The sequence below is a fragment of the Gymnodraco acuticeps genome, unplaced genomic scaffold, assembly GCF_902827175.1.
Source record: "Gymnodraco acuticeps unplaced genomic scaffold, fGymAcu1.1, whole genome shotgun sequence".
Lineage (NCBI taxonomy): Eukaryota > Metazoa > Chordata > Actinopteri > Perciformes > Bathydraconidae > Gymnodraco > Gymnodraco acuticeps.
This window is the reverse complement of record NW_022990276.1, coordinates 1,348,070-1,367,895: the sequence shown is the minus strand read 5'-3', so window position 1 is coordinate 1,367,895 and position 19,826 is coordinate 1,348,070. Positions and strand designations below refer to the sequence as shown.

The 19,826-nt window shown below is 39.6% G+C and overlaps 2 protein-coding genes across 2 annotated transcripts in view; one reads left to right on the top strand and one right to left on the bottom strand.

Annotated features, from left to right (window-relative positions):
• The window catches only part of LOC117549564 (carcinoembryonic antigen-related cell adhesion molecule 5-like), a 58,959-nt gene extending 45,988 nt beyond the window's left edge, over positions 1-12,971 (bottom strand). Inside the window, exon 1 of the mRNA XM_034221581.1 lies at positions 12,826-12,971. The gene's annotated coding sequence lies outside the window, so the exon portion shown is untranslated. The remainder of the gene's footprint in view (positions 1-12,825) is intronic.
• Positions 9,963-19,826, top strand: part of LOC117549565 (carcinoembryonic antigen-related cell adhesion molecule 5-like) — a 44,561-nt gene continuing 34,697 nt past the window's right edge. The window contains exons 1-3 of the mRNA XM_034221583.1: positions 9,963-10,008; positions 10,246-10,365; positions 17,519-17,528. Of these exons, the coding sequence (XP_034077474.1) occupies positions 9,963-10,008; positions 10,246-10,365; positions 17,519-17,528 (176 nt within the window). The remainder of the gene's footprint in view (positions 10,009-10,245; positions 10,366-17,518; positions 17,529-19,826) is intronic.

Here is a 19,826-nt window from a genome sequence, read left to right as displayed (position 1 = left end):
ATGGGCCTAGGAAAATATTTCCCCAACAGTTTCTCCCTTTTTATCAATTTTGATAAACAAAATCTACCCCAAAAATAAATGTGTTCAAATCACTAATAAATGAGATTCTTCAGAAAGGGTGTTGGGATTCTACTAATTTTGCAAACAAAATATTAATAAAACATTTCAGATTGTAACAGTCAATCACAATCCTAAAAAATGATCTTCCATCAGCGTTTTGAGCGTCTTTTTCCAAAGGCATAACATATCAAAATTAATGAAATAACACAGAATAAGGAATAACGCAAATCATGTAATCCTAACGAACTTTATCAAGTATTTATCAATTATCAATATTATACATTTGTATTATCAATTTAGTCAATTCTAATCTTTCTCATTAACCTATTACCTTTAAGACTATGTAAGAATAAAGATATTCTGATTCTGAAGCTAAACACCTATTTTACCAATTACACAGGACTATAAAGAATCTGAAATTTCGATTTAAAGGCTATATATTTTAATGTATTCAGTCTATAAACTTAACATTATAGTTATATTATTGCATACTCTTACTTCATTAAATATTAAATCAAAAGACTATGGCATGATAACAGAATTACATTACTTAAACTATCAATCATTATGTCATTTCAAAATCGGAAAATATTCAAAAACGTTTGTAAAAACCTGGAAAGGAAGGATTAAACATTCTTAAAACTTTAATTCACACATTTTAAATGCTACAACTGATCTGTACCAAATTAACTCAATTAATTATTCTTATTAGCCATACTTACCTGAACATCTACTTATGGTACTTTGAAAGGGTTCTTCTGTGTTTATCTAATGTTGAATATAGAATATACATTTCTTTAAATTATACTTCTCTAATTTGAGGATCACATATGCTATATGATTGGTTTATGACTTATTATAAATATTTGTTTTGGGCCAAAACTTAAATTAATCAAGAACTTGAAACATAATTTTGGGTCTGTATGTGCATGGAAAATGCATTAAAGAGTAATGTTGTTAAGCCTGATTGCTGGACGATTAAGGATATTAACAGTATCTGTTATAATAGTAGAAATACCTTATTATTCAATACCTTATCATCGGAAAATATAATTGTTTTAATGTTAGTGCGAAAGTGTAATCTGATCTGTCAAAATATTAATCACCAATGTTTAACACATGTCTGGTCATTGGAAATATAAAAAACAATCATTAATTGTACATCTGGTCATTCAATTCAAAGTTCATCTTTGTATGAGAGCTGGAAGAACATGTCCGTCAGTCTTCCTGACTCGTTCTCCTCCTCCCTTTATGACACCGTTCTGAGTGTCTGGTGTGTAAAGGCATCCTGATACTGTAGATTAGCACTGAGGGGCTGATTGGCTCAAACTCTTCTTCATCAGAGCGCCATATTTAATCCCTTCATATTGCTCTGCTTTTGTGTGGCCCATTCAATGAGCACTGTAGTTAATCCCCCAGTGAAACATTACATGTTACTTGTTAGATGCTTTTATCCAAAGCGACTTAATACTGAGGACAATCCCCACAGGAGCAATTTGGGGTGAAGTGTCTTGCCCAGGGACACAAAGACATGCTGACTGCACTGGGGTTTGAACCTGTGCTCCCCTGATCCGAACACCAACGCACTAGTCCACTGCACCACACGCCTCCCGAAACGGAGGCTCATCTGCCTGTACTCCTCACGCTATCAATGTTGAGAGCAGTGCAACTGCGTATGCCCAGTGGCGCATCCAGGTGTCCCCCCGTGATAGGAGATGTTAGGAAGACATGAAACTGCTCCAAGAAACACGGAAACTTGTATTATAGAGGCCTCTGAAGCCCTGGCTCGTCCTGCAGGGTTGTCTGCCTGAGCCCACCGAGCAGAAAGGTGAAGAGAAGAACCCCCTCTCAGCAGAAAGGTGAAGAGAAGAACCCCCTCTCAACAGAAAGGTGAAGAGAAGAGTCCCCTAGCAACAGAAAGGTGAAGAGAAGCATCCTCTCATCTCGAACGACCTCGTGCTTCCTTGCATGTGGCTGGGGGTGCTCTATGCACCCGGAGAGTGTGACCCTTTCTCTCTGACCCTTGGCCTTGAGAGCTGTCCTGGTTAGTCACTGGTACAGTCACTGGTACATTTTTATATACAAAGCCATGTTAGGGAAACTTCCATCCTACATCTGCTCCCTGATCTCACGGCGAATTGTAAGTGGCTACTGCTTGAGATCGCATGCTGTGGTTTTATTAAATGTGCCAACTGCTAGGACTGTCTTAGGGAAGACAGCTTTTAGATGTGCAGCTCCACTAACTTGGAATAGTCTGCAATTGAAATGGAAACTGAACAATCTGGTGCCACTAAATGTTTTTAAAGCTTGGTTGGATGCTACTCAATCGGAAGCTGTTGGTACCTGTTTATGTGGATAGTTATGTAAATTGTAAATCCCTGTAATGATGCTGTAAAATGTCCTTTTGTTGTTCTGTTTATGTTTTTTACGTTTCATGTGGAACCTACCTGAGCAGGTCTCCCTTGAAAAAGAGATCAATGATCTCAATGGGATTCACCTGGATAAATGAAGGTGTGTTCTGAGAGATGACAACTCAAATAAATGGATTAGCACATTACTATTGAATTATACAAAAATAGGATAGGCCCCTCAGATTGCTTTGGGAGCCTTCCTGACACATGCACAATGCACATGCATATTTTTGAAGGTTTGTGTTAGTCATTTAACATGCAAGGATCATATACTCATCAGTCCATAGCAGATACATGTTATTGAAAGTTAAAGGTGAGCCCCTGTGGATATAACCCCTTCTCAATTATTCTAAATGTATAAATCAACAATATATTACACATTTGTTACTTTGAGTTTGAAGATTTATTTGGTGTACATCTAACGTCTCGTACATTTCAGCAAATGCTAAATATGTACTAAGAGACAATGAATTCAGTTATATAGGTATACTTTCTAGATTAGCCAAATTGAACTTCATCATATTGAACATTTATCATAAAGAACTAACATTAAAAATTATAGTCTGAAAAAACAGATTAATTAAATCAATGCCAGTTTGACAAAACATTAACAAAAACTGAAATTAAAGTCCCCTCTATTGTGCATGGCATTTCTAAAATCCTTCAAATAAACATTTTTGGTCCTTGAACCATAAGATAATAGGTAAAAACAATTTGTTGGCAATAAGCAGCCATGAATATTAATGATCTCATCTTGATAATGAGGTTTACTCCCAGCACCTGCAGTGTTATATTCTCCTGCACCTTTAAACATTGTTTTTGTTTTTAACCCACAGCACCAGTCTCCAATGTAATGGTAACCTCCAGCAGCACAGAGCTGGTGGAGTTCAGCTCCGTCAGTCTGTCCTGCTCCTCCTCTGGATCCTCTCTCTCTTTCCTCTGGCTGAACAGCAGCTCTGAGGTTACAGGAAGTGACAGAGTTCAGATCACTGATGGAAACTCCACTTTAACTATAATTAATGTGAGGCGCTACGATAAGGGACCAGATCAGATTAAAATGCACGATTTTTAATGTCAAGAGAGACGTGATGTAAGGAATACATATTTATTGTTACACGTCATATGAATGAAATGATTGCCATGATAATACAACAGGAGAATGGAATGGTGTTTGGCGATTAGGCCCCGGTTTGCAGGATAATCATTCAGGAGGGAAAGAACCGCTCCGATTAAATCCCCGGGGTCTAGACACTGGTGGTGGTGATGAGTAGGTGAGACCGGTCTGAAGAAGGAAGTTTAGCTTTGTCCTGGAGGAGGCGAGAGGGGTGGAGGCGGGTTGCGTGGTGTCACCTGAAATGACAACTGACAGGGAGGAAGAGCAGGTATTTAAGGAATTTAGCCTGTGCAGCAATTGGCTGCTGAGGGGTGACGCCCTCGTATTTAATGAGGGGGGAAGGGAGCAATAGAGTGACGTGTAAGTGACTTGTGTTAGGTCTTCCTTATTGAACTTGCGCTAAAGCTTTCATTTCCTTCCTTATGTTTTGCTCACCATTAACACTTGTCATGAAGCTCACTTCTCTTCATAGTTTAAGACCTTCTGGTAGCATATTATTCTTAAACATTTCTTTATGAGCAAGCAATAATATTTTTCAAGAGGCTAACTGCTAAAATAGCTAACGCCATTGTAAAAACAAGCAACAAAATGTCTGTAAACTACGACAAGCTTCCTGAGAATCTGAGGTCTGCCCCAAACCTGTGTTCATTCTAATCAAAGCGTAACACCTTGCTTTTTATGCCCCGAGGTCATTTAAATATGATATGATATTGCACTTCAGCACTCCTTACAGCATTATGTGTATTTATAATTTCTCTGATTACCTAATTTCTATCTCTTTTATGAATCGTCTTTTTGTTCAATTTATTTCGTTTTGTAAATGATTTCTGTTTTTTGAATCGCCTTTGTGTCTGAAATTTGCTATATAAATAAACGAACCTTTATCTAAACAAAGCAGTATGGTAAGTTGATGTTGAGAACTATGCAACCTTACAACTAATGCAAAATAACAACAGTGACATCGAGTGGTGGATCAGTCGACTACAGCAGAGAAACATTTTCGAATTGTAAATATGTCAGACAGGCTGGTATAAAACCTAATTAAAGCATACAAAAAAACAAAGGATGTAAGGACCAGTATCGACATCATGAATAGACTAATCTTACATTTTTTGTGTAAGATTCAGCTCTTATTTCATGGCCTTTTTTGTCTGCGTATTTTTAGTGTTTATTTGCGTTTATGAATTTTGTTTTGAAAAGGACTGTTGATACCGTCAATTAAAGGTGGGGTAGGTAATTTTGGACAAACCAGCTCGAGTGCGCTAGAATTTAAAAATACACAGCCGGAAAAAATCTGCCACTTCCTTTCAGAGCCCCTCCTCCAACACACACGAACGCGCACATGACCAATGAGGGCACGAGATAAGTTTGTGCACAGATGGAAGGCTGACAGGCAGGTAGGCCATCCAGCTACTTTAGCCGGGCCGGCTAAAATGATTGGTCGTGCTTTTACAGCGCCACGGCTTCCACAGATTACATTTTTATGGATTTTTTGTCGAAGCACTAAAGATATTCATTGCTATCGGGATGTTAAGAGCATTCCATGGAATATAACAAAAAGTGTATCTCGAGCCGGTTTCTCAAACTTACCTACCCCACCTTTAAGATGTTTAAAAGGATAAACGAAATATTTTGGATTTGGTGTCACTAGAGAAAAACAAATCTTTACATGTTAACTTTATAGCAACCAATCAAACATTATGTTTAAATATCTTTGTCCCAATCAATTCAGACATTGTAGAGGGTCTACAACCAGTGGCGTTTTCTCCCGGAGGCCAAGGGAAGCCAGGCTTCCCCTGTTTTTTCGGATTGTAGGCTTGTTATAATTTAAATAAATAAATAAAAACACTTTGTTTTGTTTCGATACTTCTCCTTTGCTGTGTGTTGCTGCCGGCCCGTCTCTCCCCCATTCTCATTGAGTATTTTACAAAGAGTGAAACAGCGCCCCTCTAGATGTTATGCTGAAACAGTAGATTGCACTCACTGTTGCGAGAGGAGGCCAGCCGAATCTAGCTTCCACGGCCCGTCTACACTACAGGCGTCAAAAAATGCTTTCAACGCTTCGCCCATTCATTTGAATGGGGTGACGTAGGATATTTTCAAACTTCGCCGAACTGCATTGTGGGTAGCATGGCAAGGCGTTGCAAGCATCGCGAGCGTCTATCGGCGTCAAAAGTTGAACAATGTTCAACTTTTGAGGCTCGATGCTTGCTCGTCAGCCAATCAAATCCCGTTTATGCAAATCTGCCAGTACAAGCTAGCCAATCAAACCGCGTTGCTCGCAAAAAATCGCCAAGCCTCAGACACGCCCAGCTTCAAGCTTTTTCCCTGTAGTGTAGACGGGCCGCAACGCAATTGAGGGATTGACCAATCAGATGTGGCTCACGTGATGCCCCTGCCAACCTGTGATTGGTCAGGGCCATGCCAAGTGAAGCCAAAGGCAGCTGGCTTCCCTTGCCTCACAATCCAATCAAATCGCATCAATTTAGTGTTGCAGTGACGCATCCTAAAATCCGGAAGTAAGCTGCGCTCGGCTTCCCTCGACAAAAACGCAATGGGATTTCTCCATAGGATTTAGGAAAATAGCTCGAAATAAGGTCAGTGGAAAACGAACCTGTTAGATAAATGCACGTTTTGTTCAGTCGGATAATATCCAAATGTCTACCCTACTTTTATCATTTTCGAATCATAAATCTAATCGATAGAAGATAGATAGCGCCACTGCACCACTCTCACCGTCGTTAGAAAGTAGCAAGCAACTGACGTAAGTGCAATTATGGAGGGTGGAGATTTGGAGTATTTCATCAAAAATAATTGTACTAAACTTCCGCTACAGCAGCAACAACAAATACAATCTGATGACAGGCTAATGCCCAAACTGGAGCTGTGTACAGCGAGGAACAAAGGAGCGAATCGGACGTAAAACGTTAAAGGTCTCCTGATTTAGTTTGTGAATTAATGCTTATTAGAGTTTCGGCTGGAGAGTGCGTGCGGACCTGTCGGTATAACAGGTGTGTGTAAATCCTGCATCTGATACAAATGTGTGTAAAATGATACCGGGTGCTGTAATCACTCATCTGGTTACGTTATTACATTGACCACCACACCCCCGACCCAAAAGAAAGGACGTATTATTGGCTTCCCCTAATTTTTTTTCCACGCCACGCTACTGTCTACAACGGCCAAAACTACTCAGCTACATTTGAAACGTAATGAAATTGTAAAATGTTGTGATTGCGTTCTTGTAATCGAATTTAAAAAATGATATATTTCGGAAGTTCTCAAGTTGTCTACTTGCCGTCAGGCTTTCAAGGTGAGACAATTAAAGTTTTAGGATATTTTTCACAAAGCATGGCTCATTATTTTGTTTTGTTATTTACAGTATAAGCCTATATTCCTGTTACTGCAGTATTTGGGAATTTTTCTAGAACATTTTAACTATCCAGAATATTTGATATCGTTAATTCTCTATTCCACTTCTCAAGTATTTGTATTTTAATGTCTAAACACACTGCTGCTTCTGCCACCATATCAATAAATGACAAAGTATACTTTGCCATTTGCCAAGTATACACAATCTACACAATTGGAGATCTACACGATTGGAGATTCCCCAATTTACCTGAAACATGCTATCCTTCATTTTGAAAAAAGAATGTCCTGAAGTAAAATGTTTTCTGAATGTACCTGATGTTCCAGTATATACATTAATGTTTAACGTGTTAATTCATGAATAAACCCTTAAATGTTTAGTCATATGAAACGTTGATGTTACCAGCCCCGAAGGCGACACTTGTTGTTTACCCCTTGTGAGCATGTGTGTGTGTGTAATTTTTATTTGGTGCAAGGTGCAATCACAAAACTTTATAAAAGTGTTGCTGAAATGAAAATAAAGGTAGAGTATAAAGATGGTCTTAGTCCAAACCAGGTGGGAGAAGAGCCACCTCACCCCTGGTCAGTCTTGGCATCATGTGTGAATCCACAGCACCATGGTATCTACATGTTGTTTGACATAATAAATACCAAGCTCTTTTACGAGAGGCCATTTTTCAATGAATTATTAAGGATAATTTATACATTGCTTGTTGCGTACACTGTAAATGATCAACAATGTCACGAACTTGGATAAACAAGGAAAATGACTGCAAATGCCACGACCGGGAGGTAAAGTATAAAGGCCCTGACACACCATGCCGAAATTGGCCGTTTTCGTTAGTCGGACGACGAAGCGTGCCCTGTCGCCCAAACTCAATTTGGTGTGTCCCGCACCGTCGGCCGTGACACACCTTATTTGGCCTTTCATGGCCGACGCACGGCCGATTCAACATGTTGAATCGGCCGTGCGTCGGCCACAGGCAGTCGGACAAAGAAATCACTCTGATTGGCTGTTCAGCTAGCGAATCAGTGCATGAGAAGCGAAACGGTTGCTTGAGAATGTCTTCCACAAGCAATACTCCAATGGCTGATAGCTCCAGTACCGCACGAAACATGTTTTCGATGGACGAGAGTGAAAATGGAACGCACACGCTATTTGTTGTTTGTTTAGATCACGCAGTCTGTTCTTCTTCTCTGTCTTCCGGTTGTTGCCTCTTTTGAATGACGAATACACACTACCGCCGCCTGCTGGTAAGGAGAGTTATTGCCACTCACGCATGCGTAGTTCGTACGTTCTCGGCTGAAGTCTTTGCGGTGTGTTCCAATCATGGATGTATAATAAGAACTGGATACAGCGTGGGAGGCGGGGCCTCATTCATTCCTATGAGAGTTGCTCATTAGCGCATGATGACAAAATGGCCCAACTTTTGAGAGAGTGAAACGTCACAGATTACCCAGCATGCGTGAGAAGTACCCGTATGTGCACTCATAGAGCATGCGCAACTTTAACCAAAATGCTCGTTCACATCAAGCACGTCAATTTGCATACACGTAACAGCACCGTGCATTCATGACAGCATGGTAATGGATTGTTGTTATCATGGATTTGATATTAACGAGGCGGCAGTTAGCAGCTAGCGGCTAGCTAGTAATTATGCTAATGTACACATCAATCGTTATGTACTTATATTACGCTGTAACAGGATCTAGTGATATCCAACAGAGCTTCATTTAGCATGAAAGAATTATTGCACTGTATATATATATATATATATATACAGTATATATATATATATATATATATATATATATATATACAGTGCAATAAGCTTCTTAGTGCAATAATAAGCTACAGGGACGTTAATCTAACGTCGGTAATATTAACTTTATTTAATACAACATTTACGGTACAAGATTTAATCATACAGCCCATGGAGTATAATATTTTACAAATGATGAATTACAGCAAACATGTGCAATATATCCATTATTACAGCTCCGTGGGCAGTAAGGCGATATGGGTCCGTTCTTGTGCATCCATGGGTAAAGATAAACGCATGTAGTGCTGAACACGTAACATGAACGTGCCGGGCGGCGCGGTCCCGTGGGTTAGATGCGCGTTCATAATGCAGAGGGAAATAACTCTCAGAATAACGTTATTAGCACCTTTTTACAACTTGAGGAACGAATGTTTTTAATAAGGACTATACAAACGTTCATACTGGGTAGTTTATTTAGTTTTAAAAAAATTATCCGACGAGTTACAGACCACTCTTTCCCCATGTAAGTCAATGGGAAAAAGTATTTCCGGGCCCAGCAACCTAAATGAAGTGTAGTACCGCCGTTTGGTCACAACAAATATTTTCATCAGAATCCGGTGCACTTCCTGGGGGCTTGGTTCCAATGCGACACATGGCCAAGACGCAGGAGAACACGCCGACGCAACAGTCGGCGTCGGCGAGTTCTCTGGTGACTACTTGGTGTGTCAGGGCCTTAAGAAATATACTTTATTTTCAAAAGGTATACAAAAGAAAAACGACACTCTTAGCGAGGTGAAAAAAGGCTCCAATAAGGCACAACGAAAATAGCTCACTATGTGAGGAAAATAATCCGCTGGTGAGCAGAGTACTGGCATGGGGACAGGACAAGACGAACTGACAAAGAACAAAGGGAAGCTGGGGGCTATAAAAAAAAAGGTAACTGGGCACAGGTGGAAACAATCAGAGGCTGACGCTGATGAGGGCGGGAGACACACACCAGAATAGGAAGTGGGAGACAAGACAGATAATGATTAAACGAAAACATGAAACATGACTGAACTCAACACTTTTGACGGGACACAACAAACAACAGTTCTTGTAAGGTAAACCTTTTAGAGGCATAATTATAGTAACACCCCGCCCACAAAGTACTGCCTTGTTCTGTCTTATCTGAAATAAGCAAAGCAAAGCTGAAGGACTGTGATCTCATTTTCAGGTTGTTTTATGTTATTGCAGGAAAACATGGAAAAAGCTGTGATACACTTCATCATCCTGGGAGTCATCTCAGGTGAGCTCTTTCTATTTAAAGTGTTTGTTCCTTTATTTATCAAAGAGAAACCAATAATTATTGACAGACAGTAAGTTTCTCTCTGTTGGAAGCTGTTTCCCTGTTGTTTGAATCTAAATGTCTGTGGTACCCAGATAAACTGTTTATGAGCTTCCACAGAGCACAAATATTACTTTGTCTGCTGCTGTATTGTGTTGTGAATGATTTCTACAGTAGATCCTCTCTCTGTCTCTCCAGGTTTAACTGAAGGAGCTGGTGTGCTGCCAGACGGTCTGAATGCAGCTGTGGGAGGGAAAGTGATGTTCACCACAACACTAACTCCAGAAACACCATTTCAATCAGTGAACTGGAAATTTGGTGCTAAAGATATATTTACTTGGAATGTTAACAACTTCCCTGCACCAGAGTATGAAGACAGGGTCACTTTTATCATGTCTACTGGATCTTTGGAGCTCAGGAACCTGACTCGAAATGACAGTGGAGAATACTCGGTAACCATTTTACTACCTGGAGAACGACCACAGTCAGGGACCACAAGACTGAACATAAAAGGTGAGAGAACCTTTCAAATGTTGCATCTCCTTCAGTGCTGAATGAACCTTCAAAGAAATGAACAGTCTATCATTTTAATGGTGGGTTTATTTTAACAGTGAGGGTAACAATATCAAAAACAAAATCAAGAAATTGACATTATATAAAAGATAAACATTGATTTACATTTAACTGTGGGAAATAAGTATTTGATCCCCTTGATTTTTTCTTAGCAATACGATCATTTTTAAATCAATATTGTGAGTCATGATCTTGTATTTAGTATGTAGCCTTGTAATAAGAGGGATAATGTGCAGCGAGGCGGTTATTTACAATTTAAAAAAGTGAGCAGGATCCCAACGTGCAGTGCCCCCTGCACATTATCCCTTACATATCAGATGCTATCATCTCAGATACAAAACCAGTACAGAGATGGATGCAGCCTGAGACGTCTCATATCTCAGAGTGTTGTCGTTGAAGGCCTGACAGCTGTAGTTCCCACTTTGATTTTGCTGAACGTTCATCAGTTTGAGCTCTGGTCCATCAGACAGCAGGTCTCCATTCAGAAACCACGTAAACTGGGCAGGAGGTCCAGAGTCAGCTGAGCAGGACAGGACGATGTCTGATCCTTCCTGATGGTGTTCTTTTGTCGGATATATCTGGGCCATCTGAATTTAGGGTTAATACAACAGCAATACGTTGGTATTCACAACTGCATTATTATACAAATACAAGGAACTTCTATTACATAGCGAGCATGCAATGCACTGTCTCTAAATATAGGTGTCCAATGTACAATGATTTAGTTCAGACTGTGCGGTAGTGTGCAGAGATGATGTGCTGGATTCAAATAGGAGGGGAAAATGTGTTTTAATATTTTATAAACCCATGCGTGAACAAAAAGACAACAGAAGAAATGGACAATTATCCAAAGTCTTTGCAACTAGATCTTGTTTGGTAAATACAAACCCATGCGTGAATAAAACAAGACTAAACAAGGTAAGATCACTTAACTCGGAAAATTATCTAAACTCTGTTTGCCACTAGATTTAGTTTTTTTAATATACTGAGCATGCAGGTTAGTAACTCACGGTAGATGATGAGTAGGTTTAGTGGAGCACTGGTTCCCTCACTGACGGGGTTAGAAACACGGCACCTGAATGGTCCCTGGTCATAGCTGGTCACATTATTATAGGTAAAGTGGATCCTCCATCAGTGATCTGAACTCTGTCACTTCCTGTAACCTCAGAGCTGCTGTTCAGCCAGAGGAAAGAGAGAGAGGATCCAGAGGAGGAGCAGGACAGACTGACAGAGCTGTTGAACTCCACCAGCTCTGTGCTGCTGGAGGTTACCGTTACATTGGAGACTGGCTCTGTGGGTGAAGCACAACAAATATTTTATAAAGTTACAATAGAAGAAAACATTGAAGTGGCTGAAGTCTCATCTTAAGAGGAGATATTGATTATTCATGGTTCCACATTGAACATTTTTACAAGGTCCATCTACGAAAAAAAGCAACATTTCATACCTTCATGATAGTGGTGCAAAGAATAAAGGGCCTATATCATTGTTTACTTGCTCAATCGCTACGCAAAATCTTCATTCAGCAGAGAAAGATATGCAACATGTGAAACTTTTCTCACCGTATACGTCCAGTCTTGTGGTCCCTGACTGTGGTCGTTCTCCAGGTATTAAAATGGTAACTGAGTATTCTCCACTGTCAGTTAGAGCCAGGTTCCTGAGCTCCAGAGATCCAGTAGACATGAAGAAGGTGATCCTGCCTTGGTGCAGTGACGTTGTTAACATTGAAAGTAAATATATCCCTAATACCAAATTTCCAGTTCACTATTTGAAATGGTGTTCCTGGAGTCAGTGTTGTGGTGAACATCACTTTCCCCCCCTCAGCTGCATTCAGAGGACCGTCTGGCAACACACCAGCTCCTTCAGTTAAACCTGGAGAGACAGAGGTCATTGGAAAATAAGCCCTGGGACAAAATCCTTCATTACAGTCTAAAACAAAACAAAACAAATTCAATTTCTATTTGTATAAGTTAAAAAGTAGAAATCTTGATATTTACTCAATCACATGTCAAATGTCTTACTGTAAATAAAACAACATTTTCTAAGCAATTCACTTTTATCAGTCATGCTTTTGATTCACAAACAATGAAAAGCAGAACTCCAGATTAATAGCAAAACTCCTTTCTAACAACTTGTTTACCAATTCAGCAATTGTTATTGTTAGGAAGTGTAGGTATAGGAAGAGCAGTAATGTAAGATTCTCACCTGTGAAAGCCAGAGACTATCCATAGTAAAGCGAAAATATCCATTTGATGTATCTCTGTGAGATATGAACAGCCACAGAAATGTTAGCCAACAAACTTTGACTGTCCTGATAAATGTGAGCCTCTTGCCGCTCTCAACATATCAGTGAGTAAATGCAGAACTACCTTCGTGTTGAGGTACAAAGTGTCTGCATAATGAGTCAAACCCAGTGAAGCTGCAGACATGTCCTAAAGCTGCAAGACATCGCCCTCTAGTGGTGTAAATATGTTTGCATGACATACTGATGGTTGATAAAGAGACATGAATACTACTGTGGTATTAACAATCAGACAACAGCTGATTTAGTAAATACATATTTAATTTAGGCAAAACTAAGGACATTTCAGGTTATTGCATAATTTTTAAACAATAATAAAATGCATGAAGCAAAAATAATTATTTGGTATAGATCTATCAGTTTTGTTGTTTGACCAAAGAAAACTTGATAATGATGATAAAATGATAAAACAGCATCCCCGCATGACAATCGTGACCTGAAAGTCGGACATCTGAGATGGAAGTCTGAATTCTGAGAAAAAACGTCAGAATTCTGGCTTTAATAAAAAATAATTCAGTTTTTTCGGAAAATCTCAGAATTCTGACTTTCTTTCACGTGCTGCAGTTCAGTCACAAATTCAAAGGTTCGAATGTGCACATAAGTGTACAGCGTAGAAATGGCAATGAACTCCTATGTCCCGAGCTTCTCCAACAATGCAACATAGTAAGACATATACAGTACAGTAGAGTAAAAAAAAAGAAGTCTATATACATTATACATGTAAATAAAATATGATATATATACAAGAACAGAATGTACAAATTAATATTGCACAATAAGATTAGTTTAAACACGGTTTATTACAGTGATAACTATTGAGATAAATAAATTGTAAGATTGGTTGTTCCAATTGGTGATTGGTAGGTTGTGCTAGAGAAAACGTAAATAGATTACTGAAGCCCTCAAATAACTTTTACTTTAACCTATTAATTAATTATTAAGGATTTTTCCAAAGATGCTTGTTGCATACCCTGTAAATGATCGACGGTTCAGGTAAGTAAACCTTTCAGAACCATTGAAAATGGGAAAACCCCGCCTGCACACTACTTCCTTGTTTTACCTTCATATATTGAAATCAGCATTCTTTAATCCTAAAGTGTTTTGGAGAAGCTAACTCAAGGCAAATGAGTCCTCCATTCAAAAAAAGAAAAACTGAGAGGAAAGTGAAGGTTTCTCATATTAGCTGCTTCCAGTGAGACCCCCCCCCCACATTATCCATTTCATCCAGTGTGGTCAGTTCTTGCGGACTTGAGCGTAGGGTTCGGTGATTTCAGGGTGAGGAGCCGGCCTCTTGTTGCGCTGTAGGTGAGCATCGTAGGTTGGGAGAGAGGACGCAGCAGCACGAGGATTGTTGTTCACTCTGACCTCAGCGTAGTCTGACGGTTTATTCTGGTCTCCCATCTGGACTGTTTCCCCGTTATTCTTTTTGGTAAAACGGACATCTGCGTTGTGCAACTCCTAGGAAAAATAAAAAGAAAGAAAATTAATGTAAGATTACATTTACAGTTACATTGGATTGAATCATACCTCAGTGGTAGGCGTCAGCATGTTATCGTCTATAATCAACTCTCTCCAGCCTTAAGCACCGGAGTACCACAAGGTTCAATACTTGGTCCACTTCTTTTTACCTTATATATTATTGACCTGCCATCTGTCTGTCCTGATGTGAAAACACACCTATATGCCGATGACAACGTGATATATGTGCATGCCGATACAAAGCAGAAGGCTGCTGCTAAACTGACCCGTATCTACTTGTCTTTCATCTTTTTTTTATAACTAATGCTGTTGATGTATTGTGATTTAAAGTGTCTATTATCATCTGGCCGGGGACAACAGCTGGAAATTAGTAATGTGGGCTAAAGCTGCCCCATTTACTGTTTTTTGTGACAGTTGATCAATGGGGACTGTCCACAACACTATAAACAAATAAACTAAACTAAACATCACATTTGATGCAAAAAAAAGGAGGTAAACGGAAAAATTCCAAAATCGTTAACAAGATAAGCTATCTCTATAATGTTGATGTAATGACACATATTCACTTATTCTTCATTGTGTCATCTTAATATCTCATTCCTGGTTCAAAGTCTGATGTTCAGCACTGTGTTTACAAACTATCTTAGTAACCAGCAGAGCATGTAAATGACTCTGATTACTTTTACCTGACTTCTTGTGTACGCTCCGTTGTCCTGGCCTTCAACTCCTTTATAGCGTGAGACATAAACAAAGCTTAGAATAACTCAATGAAGGACAAATACATCTGTGAACACACAAACTCATGTTACACGTAATAGACTTACCCGTTCTGGTGTTGGTGTTTTCAGCAGGACGTTTTTTCTTTTGTTTTCTGTTTAGAGAGAACATTAGTCATTAGTCTCAGCAACACAATAATGATACAATCAGCAATATATCTAGTTGTTGGTATTGCATGCATGATAGAGAAAGTAGTTATTTCTTCATAAGAGTTGTAACTTTCATTTGATCTGCATATATAGTCCTGAAAGTATTTGTTACGAATGATTTACAATCATAGACTTTCAAACAGTAATGTAGAGCTCTATAATGGCGCTTTTCCACTACAGGGCCTCGTACGGTTTAAGCGTGCCGTGCCAAACCCGGCCCGCTTTTTTTTGCTTTTCCACTAGGGGTAGTTCCGGCTCAGGGCTACTTTTTCACCTTGTTCTGGTCCTCCAAAATTGAGGTTCTTACCGGGCCAACAACCGGGCTGAATATGCTAAACTAGTGACGTAGACACTCTCGACTGCTGAATGGTCAGAGAGAATCGCTGGCAAGGGGGCTACAACTACAACAAAATGAACATATTTGACCGTGATTTAATTGTAATACACGTTTCAAAATGATGCCGAAGTAACAATATACTGATACCGGTTAGTAAAAACCATGAATTAATGCTTTGACAAGTCTGCAGACAGACGGCAGCCGAAAAACCTTTTAAAATGTGTGTTTTCTGAATGGAGATCAGCTAAGCTAACATTGTATATGCTCCGACCGTCCACACTCACAACAACGGCCTATACAGACATAAATTAACCAGCGACTGTATTCGCCATGACACAGGCAGTCTGTGGTTTGTACTTGTTTAACTTTTGTCTAAATTTCCCCAAATCTGTGGCGGAAAATGTAAGGCGGGGCCTCCCATATGACGCACACCTGCACACTTGCTAGCCTGTTCCACTCTTCGTTTTCCAAATGCCAGGAAGGATTCTTGCCTCGCTTCTGAAGCAAGTGACTCGGAAGACATGTGCTACCAAGCAAGCATCCTCGCAATTGAGAAACGGCCAGGGTTTCTCTCTCCAGCTGAGAGCGCGTTCACGTGAAAGGGGCGGGGTTAACTACATTAGACCAATCACAAACAGGGACAAGTGTATTGACAGCGCAGCGTCATACTTCATTAATGAAAAGTAAACTAATATTAGACAAATATGAACTTTAAACATCCATGATTTAAACATATAATCCAGGATACAAGCCAGACAGTTGCACCTGCAAGGTGAATGCGTACAACAGTTTTATGATATCATTGCCCCAGACACGAGTGGATCTGACTTTAATTACATTTGAGTGTTTCGTCAACTTAATGTGTTGCTTAAAATAATACTTCTGCATACAGTATATGTGACACCACCCGATATCACGGCAAGACGTGAACATGTGACGATTTACCATGCTGGGAGACGTGAAGATGTCACGATTTCGTCCCTTCAAACGTGACAGTTACATGGTATTGTTAACCCATGTTAACCAGTGGAGAAATAACCGGAAATGCCAAGCAAATGCTACCCCGACGTAATGATTTATTTTTTAATAGTCACACTCGATTACGCCAATTTTCTTGTCTCCTCAGCTGGTCGACACCTCTTTTAGCAGAAACAAAGGCTACATTAATGTATTAAATCGATGTTAATACATGCGTTTGGAAGTGTGGATGTGGAATTAACGGACGTGATGTTGTGCGATTGAGTTGCCAGGCAACAGCTTCGGTTCATGTTAATTTACAAACTCTTCAACTACAACCGTAGTTATATTTTAAAAACACGTTAGAAGGCCTCACGAAATACTTTAATGTAAATTAAAATGTAAATGTGAAGGAATGTGTGTATAACAAAATACATCGGTGATAAACGAAACCGGAAACAGACGTAGGCAAGATTCTCAGCTCGATGATTGGATGGTTTAGCCGCAATGCATGCTGGGATTTGGTGTTTATGTGATGTGAAATCTGAAAACGTTTTTTAAAAATAAAATAATACTTTATTCCGAGTGTGCTTGCTTTTCTATTTGAAAGTCATCACATAACGGCATTGTAATACACGGTTCGGCTGCATTAAATATTACATATCTGCCGTAGTTCTCTATTTATAGAGCCCTGCTGAGAAGACTTCTAGACAAACAGGAAGAACTGCCGCCAAAACTGAAAACGTGACGTGGATCATAAATATATAAGCAATTAAACAACATCTTACATTTCTTTTCACACAATCCGTCTCCTTGCAGTATCAACACTAATTCGGCTGACTTTTATATTTGATCCAATTGGTAGATAGGCTATATTTACACCATAACGGTGTAGAGCTGATAGAAAGTCTTAACTTTAGGTTAAGGTCTTCTTTTGAATAAGAAAAAAGCTTTGGGGTTATCGAAGAAGAATATGGAGAGATCAGCGCCATATAGAGATAATTCTATTATATGGCTCTGGGAGGGATGAAACCCTCTTTAATGGTCACACATGCAGAGCACACAGCACACACAGTGACATTTGTATCTACAGATAAATATTAAGCCTGACAAAGTACTTAACGTCTAATATATTGCTTTCCTGCAATGTTAACTATGTTTAAGCACTTATTTGTTTATTATTAAACTGATATTATACATATGTATTATACTCTTGTAAGATGTATGTAGATAGTATAAGACATTTGCAGAATGACAGTTTAATGATGGAGGCACACATTGATAGATGTCTTGTAAGGCACTGTTGAGGAACCTGCGACCCAAGTTTTTCATTCATTGCATAACTACACCGTAGTTGTGTATAATATGAAATGTCAATAAACCTTAGAAAATCTTGAAAGGGATGTGCAAAATAGTCATTATATACAGTCTTTAATTAACTATTAGCAGAGAATAACGAGTAATGAATATACTTTATAGGGATCCTATTAATATCTAATAATAAAATAATAAAATTCAATAACGTTCTTCAACCACCAGGTGTCCCTTTCTATCAGCTCTGCACGGTTATGGTGTAAATACAGCCTATCTACCAATTGGATCAAATATAAAAGTCAGCCGAATTAGTGTTGATACTGCAAGGAGACGTATTGTGTGAAAAGAAATGTAAGATGTTGTTTAATTGCTGATATATTTATGATCTACGTCACGTTTTCAGTTTTGGCTGCAGTTCTTCCTGTTTGTCTAGAAGTCTTCTCAGCAGGGCTCTATAAATACAGAACTACGGCAGATGTGTAATATTTAATGCAGCCGAACCGTGTATTACAATGCCGTTATGTGATGACTTTCAAAGAGAAAAGCAAGCACACTCGGAATAAAGTATTATTTTATTTTTAAAAAACGTTTTCAGATTTCACATCACATAAACACCAAATCCCAGCATGCATTGCGGCTAATCCATCCAATCATCGAGCTGAGGATCTTGCCTACGTCTGTTTCCGGTTTCGTTTATCACCGATGTATTTTGTTATACACACATTCCTTCACATTTACATTGTGCATTAAAGTATTTCGTGAGGCCTTCTAACATGTTTTTAAATATAACTACGGTTATAGTTGAAGAGTTTGTAAATTAACATGAACCGAAGCTGTTGCCTGGCAACTCAATCGCACAACATCACGTCCGTTAATTCCACATCCACACTTCCAAACGCGTGTATTAACATCGATTTAATACATTAATGTAGCCTTTGTTTCTGCTAAAAGAGGTGTCGACCAGCTGGGGAAAACAAGAAAATTGGCGTAATCGAGTGTGACTATTAAAAAATAAATCATTACGTCGGGGTAGCATTTGCTTGGCATTTCTGGTTATTTCTCCACTGGTTAACATGGGTTAACAATACCGTATAACTGTCACATTTGAAGGGACGAAATCGTGACATCTTCACGTCTCCCAGCATGGTAAATCGTCACATGTTCACGTCTTGCCGTGATACCGGGTTGATGTGACAATGTAAGTGTTGCACGGCCAGATACGGCTCGAGAAGCTGACTCAGATAAGGAAATATTGTGATATTATATGATCGATGATCTGATTGATGATGTGATATGAATGACAAGTGCGACACGTCGGCGTCTTCTCTGCATAGGCTACGGCAGTTTAAACTGTATTTCCTTTATCCTGTAGGCCTAATATGACTTGATAGATTTAAACTCTGCACACTGAGCTCTGATTGGTCAGCAGGCGGTGCTTTCACTGAGTTTATCTCTTTTCTATAGACGCCGGAGGCGGGCAGCTTCAGGTACAAAAAAAAGTTATTTAGCCTTCCCAAACCTGAGCCTCACGTGCCGCCTATGCCTACTAAGCCGTGTGAGGCCCTGCAGTGGAAAACCGCCATAAGAGTCTCACCATACTTTAACTCATGGTGGTGAATCATATATTCCATCCATCCATCTTCTCCCGCTTATCCGTGGTCGGGTCTTGGGGGTAGCAGTTCCAGCAGAGAGCCCCAAACTTTCTTTTCCCTGGCGACATCAACCAGCTCTGACTGGGGGATCCCAAGGCGCTCCCAGGCCAGCGAAGAGATATAATCCCTCCACCTGGTCCTAGGTCTACCCCTTGGTCTCTTCCTAGCTGTACGTGCCTGGAACACCTCCCTAGGGAGGCGCCCAGGTGGCATCCTAACTAGGTGCCCGAACCACCTCA